General features: G+C 41.4%; 1 protein-coding gene across 4 annotated transcripts in view; it reads left to right on the plus strand.

Moving 5' to 3' along the window:
- kcnma1a (potassium large conductance calcium-activated channel, subfamily M, alpha member 1a) overlaps positions 1 to 16,682 on the plus strand; it is a 285,057-nt gene extending 268,375 nt beyond the window's left edge. For 3 of the 4 annotated variants that reach the window (XM_080448764.1, XM_080448765.1, XM_080448766.1), the window contains 5 exons: positions 4,511 to 4,641; positions 8,776 to 8,970; positions 10,137 to 10,255; positions 10,957 to 11,181; positions 15,904 to 16,682. In XM_080448764.1, the coding sequence (XP_080304890.1) occupies positions 4,511 to 4,641; positions 8,776 to 8,970; positions 10,137 to 10,255; positions 10,957 to 11,181; positions 15,904 to 15,925 (692 nt within the window). In that variant the 3' untranslated portion in view covers positions 15,926 to 16,682. Of the gene's footprint in view, positions 1 to 4,510; positions 4,642 to 8,775; positions 8,971 to 10,136; positions 10,256 to 10,956; positions 11,182 to 12,954; positions 12,984 to 15,903 lie in introns of all 4 variants that reach the window. The other variant, XM_080448767.1, reaches the window with a different exon arrangement.
- The last annotated feature ends 265 nt before the right edge of the window (positions 16,683 to 16,947 follow it).

Here is a 16,947-nt window from a genome sequence, read left to right on the forward strand (position 1 = left end):
TTCCACACTTGTTCTCATCGCTCCATTAGCTAAACCTGGCAAACTTCTGCCTTTGGTTTCGTTCAGTCAGGAAAAAAAGTGTGGAACCAACATTCAAATGATAACAGAGCTGGGTAAGAGCCGAGCCTTCGTCCTCCCATTGCTGCCTTCCGTGCCGTTGGTTCGTTCGCTCCGCTGCTATACTCCTCCTCCTCCTCCTCCTCCTCCTCCTCCTCCTCCTCCTCCTCCTCCTCCTCCTCCTCCTCATCATCATCATCGGCTTGTCTTAGGGCTGGGCGACGACACTTCAAAGTCCGTATCGCCATTATTTCCTCACTTTTGCCTCGAATGCGGTTAATGAACGTTTCTTTTTGTAATCCACTTAAACCCCAAATGGAGTCCCTCAGGGCTCTATACTATTGTCTTTTCTGTTTTCTGTTATTGTGGGGAAGGCTTTCGCTGAAAATAGCTGATTGACAAGCTCAAAACGCGTCACAGCGTGATTTTTTTTTTGTTACGCAATCGTACAGGGTTAATTAGACTTTCAGTTGATCATAAAAAAAAGAAAATCTATTTGAATTTCTTCGTGTCGATTCAAAAACAAAAACTAATCAAAAACTTGTTCTTGATTATACGGTTAAAAATCGGGTTATTGGTTCTAAATATGTCGGTTAATTGCCCAGCCCTGGCTTGTCTCGATTTCTCTGGCTGCAGTCGAGGCCTCTCTCTCTCTCTCCCATGGCATTGAACACATTTCTCCATTCTGGTTGAAATTGACAGTCTTGTCCCCCCCCCCACAACCCCCTTTTAATGATTTTTGTTGTTGTTGTTGCTGTTTGCTTTTTTTGGGGGTGGTTTATTATTATAATTTTCTTTAAATTTCATTTTCAGAGCATTGCCAGACTGCTCAGATCATGCTCATGTCTGTTGTTGTGGCCCTTTTTTGTAACACCCCTACCTACCTACCCACCCACCCCACCACACCCCACCACACACCTCTCCATCATCACAACGTCTCATCCCCCCACCCACCCACCCACCCCGGTTCACTCCTTTCGGCCTGGCTCCGTTTGCATCAGCCCCTTGTCTCTTTGACTGACATTTTTCTGTTCCACAGCTACACAGGAAGGCCTGAGGAATAAATCGTATTCTTTTTTAAAAGAGTACTCGAGATCAAACCTTCTTTTAGGCTGTTGTATTTGTTTGTTTGTTTATTGGTTTATTTTCAAGCGCCCAGCTCCCTTCCGTCAGACCTTCCCCTCTCTGAAGCGTGGATATCAAACCAAAGGCCTTGTGAGGCTTTTCAAATGATGGGTCTATTTGGTTCCATTTGGTTCCATTTGGTTCCATTTGTACACTCTCAGAGTTGAAGCTGCACTATGTAACTTTCCTCTTCTACCCCGGATTTGAACCCGTTTTCCCCTGTGCAAGTACTGGAATGCAAAATTACATTTTATTAATTAAAAAAAGTTACATAGTGCCGCTTTAAATTAACACTGGGGATTTTATAGTGTATGGGGTGCCAGAGATGGCAAATGGTATCAAATGGGGGTCCGTGGCCTATTGCATATCAATTTGGAGGTCCTTGAAATAAAAAAAAGGTTGAGAATCACTGCATTATTAGGCCACGGACCCCCATTTATTTAAAACAAAAATTATATATATTTATATATATATATATATATATATATATATATGTATATATATATGTATATGTATATGTATATGTATGTATATATATATATATATATATATATATATATATATATATATATATATATATATATATATATATATATATATATATATATATATATATATATATATATATATATATATATATATGTGTGTGTGTGTGTGTGTGTGTGTGTGGGGGGGACCCCAATCTACACTGTACAACCCTCAGTGTTTATTTAACTCTGAGATGGTACGCTCTCAGAGTTACAGACCCCTGTAAAGGGTCCACTTGGAACCCCTGGTGGTCCCTGGAACCAGGCGTTGAGGACCCCAGTGGTCTGAGGGGATAGACAGGCCCTCTGAGGAGCGCTTGGTTGTCACACCGAAGATGCTGGGATTTAATCGTTTTCAATCATATTCCACACGTTTCCTTGCGTATATTACTTTTCTTCTTCACTCACACGGTCATTCATATTTATTCATTCCATTGTATTTGAGCTGTTAATCTCAACGCTAAGTTATTTGAGTTGTTAATCTCGGTATGTACGATAAAAGGGTTTGCCTAAGGGTGTTTTTGTCACCGGAGGTTGTATTGTATTGTAAATTTGGCTTTCAGGACACAGGTAAATATTTGAGTTGTATATCTCGAATGTGGCCAAACACATTTCTCTGAGATATCAGAGAAAGCTCTGGAATGCATGTTAGTCGAGCGCATGATGTTCTCACGCTACAAACCAGCCTCTGTAGAAGCCCTGCATTTTCTTGCTAGCACCGAATGTGGTCAGTACAATATTGATGCACTGCTGCATCAGTGTGTTTTATATATCATCGATTATTATTATTACCATTATTATTCTTATAATAAAAATATATAATTGATTTCTTTGATAATAGTTTGATTAACTGTTACACTGTTACATGTATATATTTAAAAAATAATAATTATTATTATATATATATAATACAGTTTAGATATGTGTAGCCTATATTTATTTTATTTTTTCATCCAGTCTACAGAAATATCAAATAATAATCGAACAAGCTAGTTGATTGAGCGATGCAGATCATGTGTACAACAACACGCTGCAACTGTAGTGAAGCATTAACGTAGGATTTATTAATTGCAAGGGGCTTCTATAATGGCTAGCAGCGTTCATGCACAATATTTTCTTCAAACATAGTTAATTTTTTATGTTTGTCATTCATTTGAACTTTTCAAATGCATTTTGCATCTGATATATATACAGTATATATATACTGCAGATGAAATACCCCCAGGGTCAGTTTGTATCCTTGCTCTGAACCTCTCAGCATTGTAGCATTATCGTCGTTGCCGGGCAGAAACCTCTTATCTCCATACTCTGACTTGTTGTGTTTTTTTCATAAATTAACGCCCTATTTGATTGGCGGCACACAAAAGCTTCAAAAGTAGTAGAGCTGCAGCGACACGTTTTGAGCTGGTCGATCTGCTACCTTTGCTACTTTTGAATTTGAATCCTGAAAAGTAACAGTTTTGGACGTATGAGGTTTCCACCCGACAGAGACGATATACTGTGTAAGTAATTGTCACGTTATGGCCCTTACTATAGGCCCTATAGTAAGGGCAGGGCATAGCAGTGGCGGCCATTTTCTGGTTCCACTCAAAAATAGTCCATGCATTTTTCCGATAGAGATTCCCAAAAATATTTATATCAATTATTTTAAGCCTAGAATCAAGCCATCCAGGGTCCTGGTGAATCATGACCATAAAACATTTGATTCTGTGATTTTCTTTTTTTTTTCATATTTAATTATATGATATACTACATTTAATTATTATTTTTTCTCACAGACATAAATATTTTTGGAAATCTCTATGGGAAAAATGCATTGAATTTTTCTGAGTGGAACCAGAAAAAGGCTGCCACTGCTATGCCCTATAGTCATATATAACAATTGTCTCAGTTTCCAAATGGACCCTATACAGGTCTGTAACACTGAGGGTGTACAAATGGACCCAAATGGACCCAAATGGACCAGTGTAGTGTCCATTTGTGTCCATTTGTACACCCTCAGAGTTATGCGGGTCCTTGGAATTAAACACCTTTGCGAACCACTGATTTATAATAATGTAATAATTTAGTCGAGCATACCTTCATATTAGGCTCCGTTGAGAATATATACAATCAAAGGATGTCAGTTGTTTGATGAAACACATGAATTGGTACCGTAGTAAAACATGTCTAATGTGTATCATTATTACATTATCAACATTATCCCCAAATGACAGCACCCTTCTTGTCATTACCCCTGCACCTGAGACCTGTGTGGGCATCATACCTTACCAGGATACTTCCATATAGGGCTGGGCAACATATTAATATTATATCCATATCATGATATGAGACTAGATATCGTCAAAGATTTTGCATATCGTCAAATATAGTGTTATGGCTAAAGTGTTGTCTCTTCCTGGTTTTAATCACTTAAACCTTATTTTGTACTTTAAACACAGACATTTCTAAAATAGATATATACTGTATAATATAATATAGATATTTTCTCCATTTCTGACCATTTTTGAAAACATTTAAATAAATGTTTTTATTATTGTCACAATACGATATTGTCACAATATCGATATCAAGGCACTTGGTCAAAAAATATTGTGTTATTTGATTTTGTCCACATGGCTCAGCCCTACTTCCAAAAGTCTGACGAGAGAAAAGAACAAAAATAGATATGATTCCTGCACTCTCAGGTGTGTCGGTATACGCGTGTGTGTGCGTGTGTGTGTGTGTGTCTGTATGTTATGCGTGTTGTGTTTAGCGTCACAGCCTCCGTCTCTAAGACCAGCGAGTTTCCTTTCTCTCAGTGAACGACTCCAACGTCCAGTTCCTGGACCAGGACGATGACGACGACCCTGACACGGAGCTGTACCTCACCCAGCCCTTCGCCTGCGGGTCGGCCTTCGCCGTCAGCGTGCTCGACTCCCTCATGAGCGCTGTGAGTAACGCCACCGCACACTGCACTATGCCACTGTTTCCCAAACAGTGGGTTGCGAGGAAATAAACCCTTTTTTTCGTTTCCTACATTTAAAAAAATTTTTTTTTTTAATAATTCTCATGAATAAAAAAAGTATGCGTTTTCAGCTTGTAGATCTGCTATTTTCACTAGTTTGGGTCCCGGGCAAACTCTAATTTCTCTTTTGGGAACCACTGCTTTAGCTAGCATCTATGCAAGTCACATATCGTCGCTGTCGGGCAGAAACCTCTTATCTCCATATTCTATTCTCAAACCTTTTTACACCAAATGTTTTGGCGACCGCCACACTTGATCAAAGTTCAATGTTGAAATAAAGCATATTTAAAACATATATTATTAGCCTTGAATAGGAATATGAATAAGAAAATACATTTACAACGATGTAATTCCTGATGATATTGTGTCCTATCAAAGCATCTATCTCAGTTGATCTGAATAGTACCTATCAAAAGCTATGGAAAAAGTGATCTGTTGCCAGAACCTTAATAAAATAAAATACATTCACAGGCTATGCTTTTAAAAAACAAATGAAGCACTTAAAAGACTTAAAGGGAAGGATATACATTTATGCCTTCATCTTCCCGTGAACCCATTTGGGGTCCCGACCCACAGTTTGAGAACCTGTTGTTCTAGTTTATCCTTCTGTCCCTACAATGAAAACACCTAATAAGAAGAAGTACTACAGACTAATGTGGAAGTGAGGCACAATAGGTAGAGCAGGGTCAGGGTTTATGATCAAATGTTTATGATAAAAAATTCCGTATCGACCTCAGGGGTTCTTGCTCTTTTTTATTACCGAGGTTTATGGAAGGCAAAAGTTTTACAGCTGTATCACAAATACTATTAAAGTCTAATGCCGTCTCGTGAACACCACCGATTTTAGCAGTGTGTGTAAATCAACACACCATGAAGGTAAAGAGTTTATTTTTTATTTTTTAACCCATTAAGGCCTGAGGCCAATTCTACAAATGCCTTCTAAATCAGTAGTTCTCAAACTTTTTTGTGCCAAGGACCCCCAAAATTATATGTTTTTGGCCGCTGACCCCCCATCTGAAAATGTTTTGTGCCCGGGACCCCCAGAAGAGAAGATTTGTGTTAAAGAAAATCTAAATTATTTAAAAAAATAATTACACTTTCAAGATTTAAAAAAAATTTTAAAAAAATCTTTGAACATAGCAGATGTGCTACTGTATGTTGCATTGTGTCTTAAACCAATGTTCTAAATCCTAAGAGTTGCTATATATATTATAGCTAAAATCTAAAATAACACGGATGCTTTCCCGGTTGTAATGGCTTAAAGGATAACAGATGCAGGGCTCTGGCATTTCTAAGTAGGCAGAAGTTTGTAAGTGGAACGCCACATCGATCAGACTTCAGCGCCAGCTTCCGCTGACATCAAAAGGGGGAGTCGTCGCCACCATTTCCCCATCTAAAGTGTCAGGGATTCAACTTTCAAGGGCCTTATTAGATCTTTTAACAAGGTAAAGCGCTGAAGTTCGACTTAATGGCACCTATGACACGAGGGTGGGCCACAGCGGGCCCCCCAAAAAAAAGAAGAGAGATCTCTCTTTCATCTCCTGACAGTGTCATCCCCATATCAAGGTATATCAAAGACAGGAATAAAAACCTTCATAACCTTTTTTCTTTTTTTTCTCCTCCCGACTTCTCCAACCTACGTACGCTATCGTCACTGTCGGGCGGAAACCTTGTATGTCCCAAAGACTGTTACTTTTCAGGAAATTTCTGGAAAAGAATGACCTGTGTTCCAATGGATCCAATGTAGTTATTTAGTCACAAGCTCTTGTTGTTAATTCGTTTTCATAGGTTCAATATTTATAAAACCCTTATATTTATAAAAGCTACTTTAGTGTGACACTGTAGTATGACGAAGTAGGGTATTCGTTTACAGAAAACAAAAAAAACAAAAAAACAAAACAGTTTTGAGCTTGCAGTTCTGTAGCCATGGATCCACACAATGGTCGTCTGTCTCGATTGATGAACTTCAACCTGGTGTTTGCACTTTCTCCATTTACGGCCCGTACATCTACATAAACGTTCAGATTTCGAATATAAAGAGCTTACCTCGTGGCCACGGATGTTTTATGTAATTATGTAGCATTTTAATCCGATCGGTGGCCATTTTCTCATAAAGTTATAATGTATCGGAGTGCAATACACCTCCCAACCGATATGGTTACGTAGTTGAAAGCCTATGGAGAACATACAGAGAAAATGGCCACCGATCGGATTAAAATGCTAATTTATTGAGCAATACGGAACATACGGGTACTTCTGACGGCCCGTACATAATTGTAACATCCGTGGCCATGGGGTCAGACCTTCATTTCTTTTGGGCCGTAAATGGAGAAAGTTCAAACACTAGGTCATGTTTTCAGCGGATCTGTTACTTTTGATACTTTTGAGTGCCGCTGTAGTGTGATCAAGTAGGGCGCTATTTTACAACAACAAAAACGTTATAATAAGGAGATATAGAGGTCTCGACAGCAACGATTATGGAGATACAAGGTTTCCGCCCGACAGACGGCAGCAACGCTATGTTTCCCTCCAGTGTTGTGATGGCTCAATTCCAGCAGCTCTCTCTCTCTGTGAATAAGGGGGGGGGGGGGGGGGGGGTACGGAGCCGGAGCGGGGCAGGCGTCAGCTGTAGTGTGGGCCGCTGGTCAGAGGTGAGGCCTGCTAATGGACAGTGCTCATCCATCATGAGACTCCCGCAGGCCTGTCAGGAGCCCAGGGAGAGGAGCTGCCACTCTGGCCCCGGCCAGCGCCGAGTGACACCGCCTGTCTCTTCACAACGCGGGGGGAAAAGAGCGAGGGCTTCTGACGGGAGGGGGACCGAGAGGGAGGAGGGCGCGAAGGGATAACAGAGAGCCTGACACCCCCGCGGAGCACAGCAGAAATGTCTGGTTCACCAGGAAACGGATCACACAGTGCATAGGACAGTGTTTATACGCAGTGAAGGAGAGATGTTGTGTCGAAGCAGCACTGCAACATGTTACCCTCATGTTGTCAATACTTAAGGAACGCCTAAGCCCATCTACGAATGTCTTCTAAATCAGTTTCCTGAAACACTTGTTCTGCTATAATACGTTCTATAAAGGTTCTCAAACTTTTTCATGTCAAGGACCACCCAAAATGATATGTATTTGGTCGCGGACCCCCATCGCAAAATATTTAGTTCCAGGGACCGCCCAGATGCAAAGATTTGAGTTGCAAATGTTCGCTTTAAAACATATGTATATTAAAAGATTTGCAAAAATGTGCATGATTTTTCAAAAATAGCGGATCTACAAGCTCATAGCGCGGCACTTGGTGCCTTGCTATGAGCTTGTATATCTGCTATTTTGTAATAGCCAAAGTATAAAATAATGGTTAAATTATAATATGGTACCACTCTGTGTCTCAGACACTGGCTGGCTGTGGACAGTTCAGAAACCCACCTACCAGTGACGTCATCGATGGCGAATCCAAGCTAATAGAAACTGTAGGCTTTCTATTCCTGGAAAGTTAGCATGCTATAATAGAAGCCATTGTTCTCTCATTAATAAAAGATAAAATAAATTAAATCTGGTTTGAAATGACCTGCAAACCGATGATGTCACTCTTAAGGTCCTTACACACCGGCGAATATGCGAATATACGCAAAATTCGAACTCGTTCCGAATAATTAAAAGGCGCTTTTTCGCTTCGCGAAACTGATGTGGACGCTTGCATTGACTTTATAAGGTTTTTAAAAAAAACGTATTTATTCGCATGAAGAATTCGCCCCGGTGTGTAAGGACCTTTAGGTGGGTTTTTAAATGTTCTGATTTTCTTTTTTGACTTTTTGATTTTCTTTCGAAAAAAAAGTAATGTAATGATTTTGATTTTTGAAATAAATACTTCTATTTTTTGTTGTTGTAGGAAATGTAAAAAAAAAGGCCAATTACTCATGACCCATAAGAATGGGTCCATTGTTTGGGAAATACTGGTCTTCTAGATAACGGCCTGTACCATCTCCCCTCAACGTGCCACCTCTCTCCTCGTGACTCTAATGGCATTTTGCTTACAGATATCCCTTCTTCTTATCTCCCCCAGACATACTTCAACGATAATATCCTCACCCTGATCCGCACGCTGGTCACAGGGGGCGCCACCCCCGAGCTGGAGGCCCTGTTGGCTGAGGAGAACGCTCTCAGAGGAGGCTACAGCACGCCGCAAACACTGGCCAACAGAGACAGGTGTCGCGTGGCCCAGCTGGCTCTCTACGACGGGCCATTCGCCGACTTGGGGGTAAGCAGACATTTAAAGACGTCATGAAATGGCTTTTTTCTGCGTGCTTCAGGCCTATTTGGAAGTTTTTCTCCGGAAAGGAGGCGTGTTGTGGCTCAACCAATCACAGTCTCAGCCGGCGGTCCCGACCCTTCGGGCTATGGGATCGATGGAAACTACACACGCAGCTCATCGTCGCTGCGTGAGGCAGTGCTGAGGCATTGCCTGAGGCATTGCCAGTGCTGAGGCATTGCCTCACCCCAAATATTTTCAGATACAAATTTTAATGTTTAATTTTGAAATGAGTAATGCACCATCCGGCCGTCATCTTCAGTTAGATAAAGAACGTAGCAGCCCAAGAGTGTTTCCATAATGAAAATCAGGTGTGCGTCGAGGAACATGATCAATCAATCACACAGGTGAATGAAATCATGATTCATAATTATTCATAAGGGCTTGCTGATGGTCATTGCAGTGCGTTTGCGCTTGACAGGAAGAAATTAAGACTGGACTTTTATGGACTTTTGGAACTTAAAATATATAATTGGGGAGCCATTGTTCATGTCCTCATTATGATCACGGATATGCTCTGAAAGTATGAAAAACATTAGCATTGATGACACTTTTTGGCACTACTTGGTAGCACAGACACGGTGCCTTCCACCCCTTTGCGACCCTTAATCTGATGTGAACAACAATGATCACGCAACGCAAGGCCCTCATGGGAGGAGAGGGAGGGAAAGAGGGGTTTGGAAGGAACTATGAGAACATTCAGAGAAAATCCCATGAGTTCTGTTAAATTTGTTTAATTGTTTAATTTGTCCCAGCCACGCAGTCTTTATTTGATTTTATTTTGCTCTATAATTTGTGTTGTTCTCATCACAATGACCTTACAATTCTCAATTGAAAATGGACTTTAAATCCATTTTCCTTTCAGGGATGAAAGGATGTGATTTTGTCATCTCTTATATGATTTATAGGGCATTTCTACGGCCGTGTGTGAACTACGATCATTGGATCTCATTGCCAACTTTGTTAGGCCCTCGTGTGGAAAACACAAAGAGAAAGTGCTAATTCCCGCGCGGCAGCTCTGGAGAAAGTTCTCTCCACTGGCGCTGTGACAGGGCATCAGGCTATGTAACCTAACACACGCTGACGCTGTCTTTTTGTTTTCTGCTGGGTTTCAGGATGGCGGATGCTACGGGGATTTGTTCTGTAAAGCGCTGAAGACATACAACATGCTGTGTTTCGGCATCTACAGATTAAGAGACGCTCACATGAGTGTGCCGAGCCCGTGTACAAAGCGGTAGGTACACCAGCCTCCCTCACCAACACACTTTACAAGAACATGTAAGTGACATATACATAATTACAGCATATAAGTGACAAATAGATGAATAAATATACAAGATCCCGGATACAAGCGGCCAAAATAAGTTTTCTCAGGCGATTGGCTGGCATCTCCCTTTGGGTAAGAAGTTCAGTAGAGAGATTCGGAGTAGAGACGCTGCTCTTTAACGTGGAAAGGAGCCAGTTAAGGTGGTTCGAGCATCTATTTCGGATGCCTCCTGAGCGTCTCCCTAGGGAGGTCTTCGGGGCACGTCCCACTGCGAGGAGACCACAGGGCAGACCAAGGATCAGAGGAGGGATTATATCTCCACACTGGCCTTGGAACGCCTCGGTATCCCCCGGGATTGAAGTAGCTAATGTTCCCCGGGAAAGGGAAGTCTGGGATTCCCTGCAGGAACTGTACAAAATGGACCCTCGCGGTCCATTCGGTTCCATTTGTACACTCAAGAGTTAAAACTTCACTGAGGATCTTACAGTGTGCAGTAGATTGGCGTCCCACAGATCAAGTGTTTTATCAAACACGCGGGGGGTCCTTGAAAAAAAAAAAAACAACGGTTGAGAAACACTGATCTACACGCTATCCTCGGCCAAACGGTCGAGCGAACTTTGAACTAACTTCATGTGTTTCCTGTGTGTGTGTGTGTGTGTGTGCGATAGGTACGTGATCACCAACCCACCGTACGAGTTTGAGCTGGTGCCGACGGACCTGATCTTCTGCCTCATGCAGTTTGACCACAACGCCGGCCAGTCTCGGGCCAGTCTGTCCCACTCCTCCCACTCCTCCCATTCCTCCAGCAAAAAGAGCTCCTCCGTTCACTCCATCCCCCCCACCAACCGGCAGAACCGCAGCAGTAAGAGCCGGGAGTCTCGCGACAAACAGAAGTACGTAGCTGTGTGCGCAACGACTTGCGGGTGTGTGTGTGTGTGTGTGTGTGCAGCATGTGGTGTAGTGTTCACTGAGCCTGACGCTGTCTAAATCTGTATTTGTGTGTGTGTGTGTGTGTGTACCGATATTTGATGATCTTTGTTTTTCTGTGTGTGCACTGTTTGTAGACTGTAGTCACACACACGCTGGTAGATAATGTGCCTTGTGTGTGACTTGTGTGTTTGTTTGTGTGTTTGTTTGTGACGTGTGTGCGCTTGTTTGTGACGTGTGTGTGTGTGTGTGTGTGTTTGTGATCTATGTGTGTTTGTTGCGTGTACATCAGTGTCCATGCCGCCATCGTTTCTGCGTTTTTATCCATCCTCACCTTGCATGTGGTCCAGGCTGCCATGGCAACGCTACCATAGCGACCATCAACAACACATTCACAGAGTGGAAACATACATAGTTGAGCACAGCCATAGCCATAGTAGCTGAAACAAGTCTACAAAAAAAAAAAACGAATTATTTTAACCACATAGACCCTCTATACTTGAGACACCTGAGATGCACTGTGCGATCGACCCCAAATCTCTTTGCCAAAAATAGCCGATCTACGAGCTTGTAGATAATTGTGCTAATGTCCCCCCCAAATATGGATGCTGGGGTTCATGTGGTTAAGATGCACACCACGCACATTTCAGTATACTGTAAAATCCTTATTAACCACTTAATCCCTATTATACAATATACTTTGTCCACACGACAAGCAGCTGAAATAGAGTTTGTACAAGCTCATAACATATAGCATACATAAATACTATTTTTGTGATATCTTTTTTTAAACATTTCTTTTCCAAATGAAAATGTTTTGCCTACACGCCCAAAATAGGGAGGCTGATAGTGTAAAATGCACCTGTGAGCATCTAATTTTACACTCTCGTGGTTAAATGAACACTCAGGATTTTACAGCGTACATTCAATATGTATATATAGGTTTCTCTGTTTTAGTATTCTGATGATTTGCGGCCAACTCGAATGTGTTGAATGTGTCGTTGACATACCATTTTTGTACTCTAAATACTTGATTGTGACAATACATAGTCATGTGGTTGAATATATTCATATTCATTATAGCTGTATAACCTGTTTATGATTAAGTTGATTAGCAGGCCGATACTCATCCCCATCCCTCATGAGCACTGTTGGTATTTTGTTATCCATGGTGCATACATGTATATGTACAGCTTTACTGCATGTCCATGTTAGTAAGCTATCGTTTCCCGTTTCCTTTTTATATTTTTGAAGAAGACAAGAGTTAGAATTCAAATCTGGTCAAATATTTTGACCCAAATACTCCCGCAATAATTACTCCTCCCCCCAAAATATACATTTTGAATTTCAGCTTACCTACCGGGTGAATAAAGCCCGATTTAGACTTCGTCGCACAGCGGCGTCACGTAAAATAGCCGAACCTACAAGCTCACAATTTGAGCTTGTAGGTTCGGCTATTTTCCGTCGCGCAAAGGAGCATAAAAGACGAAAGGATTTAGCTAATGTTAAGTTATTCTAAAATAAAGCATGCAGAGATGTTACAATCATGCTGTCTTACTCAGAGGAATGACTAATTGATGAATGCTGAATGGATACATCTTAAAAATGTAAGATGTATGACATTAATATACCCTAAATGCTTTAGACAGTCTTCCACAGTATGTCACCCTTTGTTATCTGCTTCATAGAGTGTAAATACGACTTAACTTACAGTAGATTACTTGCCTCTCTTTCTGAAGTGCAACAAGGATGAATAGAATGAGCCAAGGTACGCAAGTTAACGATTCTGCATGACTTAGCAACCTTTTATACGGGGTTACAGTCATAACCATGTCCTCTCATGGAGATTGTTATGACCAGGGGAGTTTTGTTTTCTGTTCTGTTCTTGTTGGTGAATATTTGTTTTCTTGAGATTCCATGTAAAAAAAAATATATATATATATATATTATTATTATATATAATTATCATGCCTCAGTTTAAGTTTTGCTTTCGTCTGGAAAGCAAAATGTCTGCCGCTGCCTCCGCCTATACCTTCCTGTCGATCATAGTCACTCTGCATGAGGTTGAAACCCGCTCATCTTCCTGTGCTTTTTGACTTCAACAACTTTTCCTCACTGGACAGGAGGTTTGATTTTCCTTCCAGGATCCCCTTTTTTGGCTGATTTCTTCCAATCATTTTTTTCTTGTGCCTTTTATTTATTGTCGTGATTTCTTCTTTTCTTTTCTATTATAATTTATTTCAAGCTGATAATGGGTTTGCATTGTGTGAGAGGTCTGTGTGTTTGCACATGTTATTTCCTATTGAATGCTATACCTGATGACTTTTGATGTCATTATTTCTATGCTGTCATGGTTCAGTAGCTCAGGGGTTTCCACAAACTATACCGTGCCAGGGACCCCCATATAGCCGAAGCTATATCCCCCCATTGCAAAAATGGCTTAAAAAAGAAAGTAGTGAAAATTTCAATTTGTTTCTTTTATTTTTTTAAGATATTGACAATAATGACAGGGATGCCAGGTTGAAAGTGTTAAACAGGCACAATAATCTTCTGAATTAAATTTGAAATGACATGTTTTATCTCCAAAACTGTTACTTTTCAGGATTTAAAAAAGCATCAAAAGTAGCAGATCTACAAGCTCGAAACGTGTCGCTTTGCGCCGTGTTTCGAGCTTGTAGATCTGCTCCTTTTAAAGCTTTTGTGTGATGCTGTAGTATGATCAAGTAATTTACGAAAAAAACACAAAAAGTTAAAATATAAGGGGTCTCTGCCCGACAACAGCAATATACAGTAGCTGGTTAATCCCCCCCCCCCTGACCATCCTAACCCTAGCCCGCAGTAGCTCGTTAGCGTATATTGGCGTCGGCACAAACCACAGAGCCAAAAGTCTTTGTTATCACAATGAAGGATGAGCACAGACTGGAGGCTCACACAGATCACACACCTGGCATGTAGGTCAGGCTGCTTCAAAGGCCTCCGGTGCAGCCAAATCGCTCACTCCTATCCCTCACATAACTTTCCACCAAGTCTGTCCAAGCCGTCGCCATATCAGTCACAGGCAGGAAAGTGGGAGGTGTGACAAATGTGGAGCCTAAATTGAAGATGGAGGAGGGGGTATGTGTGAGCCTGTGAGCTCCCCCCCCCTCTCATAGCCCTAGCGTGCCTGATATGGTGGTTTGAGGCGACATCATGGCTAACTTTCACCGTAGCAGCAGCAGCGACACTCAGAGAGAGAGCGATGGCAGACATCTTGCTTCACCTCAGGCACAATTCCAGACATCAAATGCCTGCGCTGTAACACACAGGGGCCCCACAGCCTTATGCTCGCTGACATTCACATAGACACGCACGCACGGGCGCGCACACACACACACACACTCATGTGAACACAAACACACATTGGAGGTTGACTCCGTGTTGCAAACTAGAATAATCTGATTTTACAACTCCAGCCAAAAGAAATGACATCTAGGATGGCATTTGTGGATGCTGTGAAATGCTGGAAGACAATTTACAAACTTCTGATGGCTGACATCTACCTTCTCCTGGCCAGAGACAGTACCCCGCCCCCCCTTTCAGTTAACAGCTGAAGTACAGAGGCATGAACTTAACGCTACGATCTAGCACATGTTTTGATGAATAAAACGTATTCATTTTAACCAATCTGTCTGAGTATGTTAATACTACATAGCTAGCACATCTGCAGTGGTTGGATGTGGTCTCCCTACTCTTCCATTTACAAATGTTGATTCTGATCAGTCAGGTAGGACACCTATAATAGTTAGTCTCACGTTGCCAGACGATCGGAGATCTCTGCCTACCGACACTTCTAAATCAGTGGTTCTCAGACTTTTTCGTGCCAAGGACCCCCAAATTGATATGTATTTGGTCGCGGACCCCCATCTGAAAATGTTTTGTGCCAGGGACACCCAGAAGAGAAGATTTATGTAAAAAAAAAAATCTTAATTATTCAATAGCCAACATATAAATGGATAAAGTGGTTAAAAGCATTGTGATGCTATGTTAACTTACTTTAGCTGGGGAACCCCGCCCAAGGACCCCTGGGGGTCCCCGGGACCCCACTTTGAGAACCAATGATCTAAATTCAATATAGTTGATCAAACTGGGTGGATGTCATTTGGATATTTAAAAAAGCATTGCAGAAACATTTCTTTTGGTGATATGATTGTTTTCAAAGCATCCACTGTTCTAGCAAAGACATCGAATTTAGATGTCACCTTATACATATCAGGTGGAGATCTCTGATCGGTTGGCAATGCAAGATGTAAGTAACGTTATTTGAAGCAGACGGCGCACCGGATTGGATACTAGCTGCCTGTCTCTGTCAGGAGTCTTACGGATTGTAACTTTAATTTCAGCATAGTTTTTTGGAATTAAAGTCCTCCGCTTTAATCAGAATTTTGTCAGCTTATGGCCATCTACTTGCACTATTGTATAATATATAGCAATGAATATACCCTGGCGTTATAAAAATGTCCACAATACAAATTTAACATAATTCTATTGTACCCTACTATGTTTAGATGGTGATTATAAGAAATATATATATATATATATATGCGCTGTGTGCCAAGGCTACTGCTTAAACTGAGGCGGTGACATTGTGAACGATTCCACAAATGAGCTGTTTGAAACCTGAATGTCTGTCTCTCTGTCTTGCTTTGCAGAAAAGAAATGGTTTACAGATGAAGCAGAAAGTACATACCCACGGAACATTCAGATAAAGCCCATGAGCACTCACATGGCCAACCAAGTCAACCAGTACAAATCCACCAGTAGTCTGATTCCACCGATCAGAGAAGTTGAAGACGAATGCTGAACAACCAGGCCTGACTGCAGAACTCATGAGAAATTCTGGAGGCTCTGTCAAAAGAGACGGCAAGAAGTTATCATGATGATTGAAGACCGACATATTTCTCCTCACTCATTCTTAAGAATCAAGGGTTGAACAGGAACACAAACTGGAAGGGACCTCCTTTATGTGTATACCTTTAAATGTTACTTCCACACTCTCAGACATTTTTTGTTTTATTTATTAATGTATCCATATGTACATAATGACAATCAAAAATAAGGATTGTACAGCCCCCTCGCCTCTAGCACTTTTTGGAATTGTTTAAAAGAGATGAGAAGAAAAAAAAAAGAAGAAAGAAACAAAAAAAAACTACACCATTTTCAGTAACGGTACTTCCTGTAATTCTTTGCAATAGTTCACCTGTTTGTGTGACCAGACTCCAGGGGCTTGGAGGATGAGGGTCCCAGCGATACTGAACTGATCTCCCAAAGATCCCCCCCACAGATGCTGTCATCTCACACTAGCTGGGCTCATGAAGCTCATGTCTCCTGTCTGCTTCTGTTCTATTTGCACTAAGACTGATCAAGTTCCTTTTTCTTTCTTTTTTTTTTGGGGGACAAAAAGAAAAGAAAAGAAAAAAGATAACAACCACTTGAAACATCAGCCCCCCCCCCCCCCCCCCTCCTCCGAAAACCTCTCTGAAAGTGTTGGAGGGTAAGGTGTGCGCGGCGTCGGAACTCGGAGACATGCTGTCTTTGCTACTGGACTTGGAACGATCGTGTGCCATTGCTTAAAAAGTTGTGACGAACATCGCGCTGCTTGAATAATCGAACCGAGTGAGAGTGCATCATTCCAGCCCCTCTGCACAGCAAAAAATCACATGTTAAAAACCCGCAGTTGTGAAACTCAGAGGATG

Source organism: Gymnoscopelus braueri (assembly GCF_963280865.1).
Source record: "Gymnoscopelus braueri genome assembly, chromosome: 14".
NCBI lineage: Eukaryota > Metazoa > Chordata > Actinopteri > Myctophiformes > Myctophidae > Gymnoscopelus > Gymnoscopelus braueri.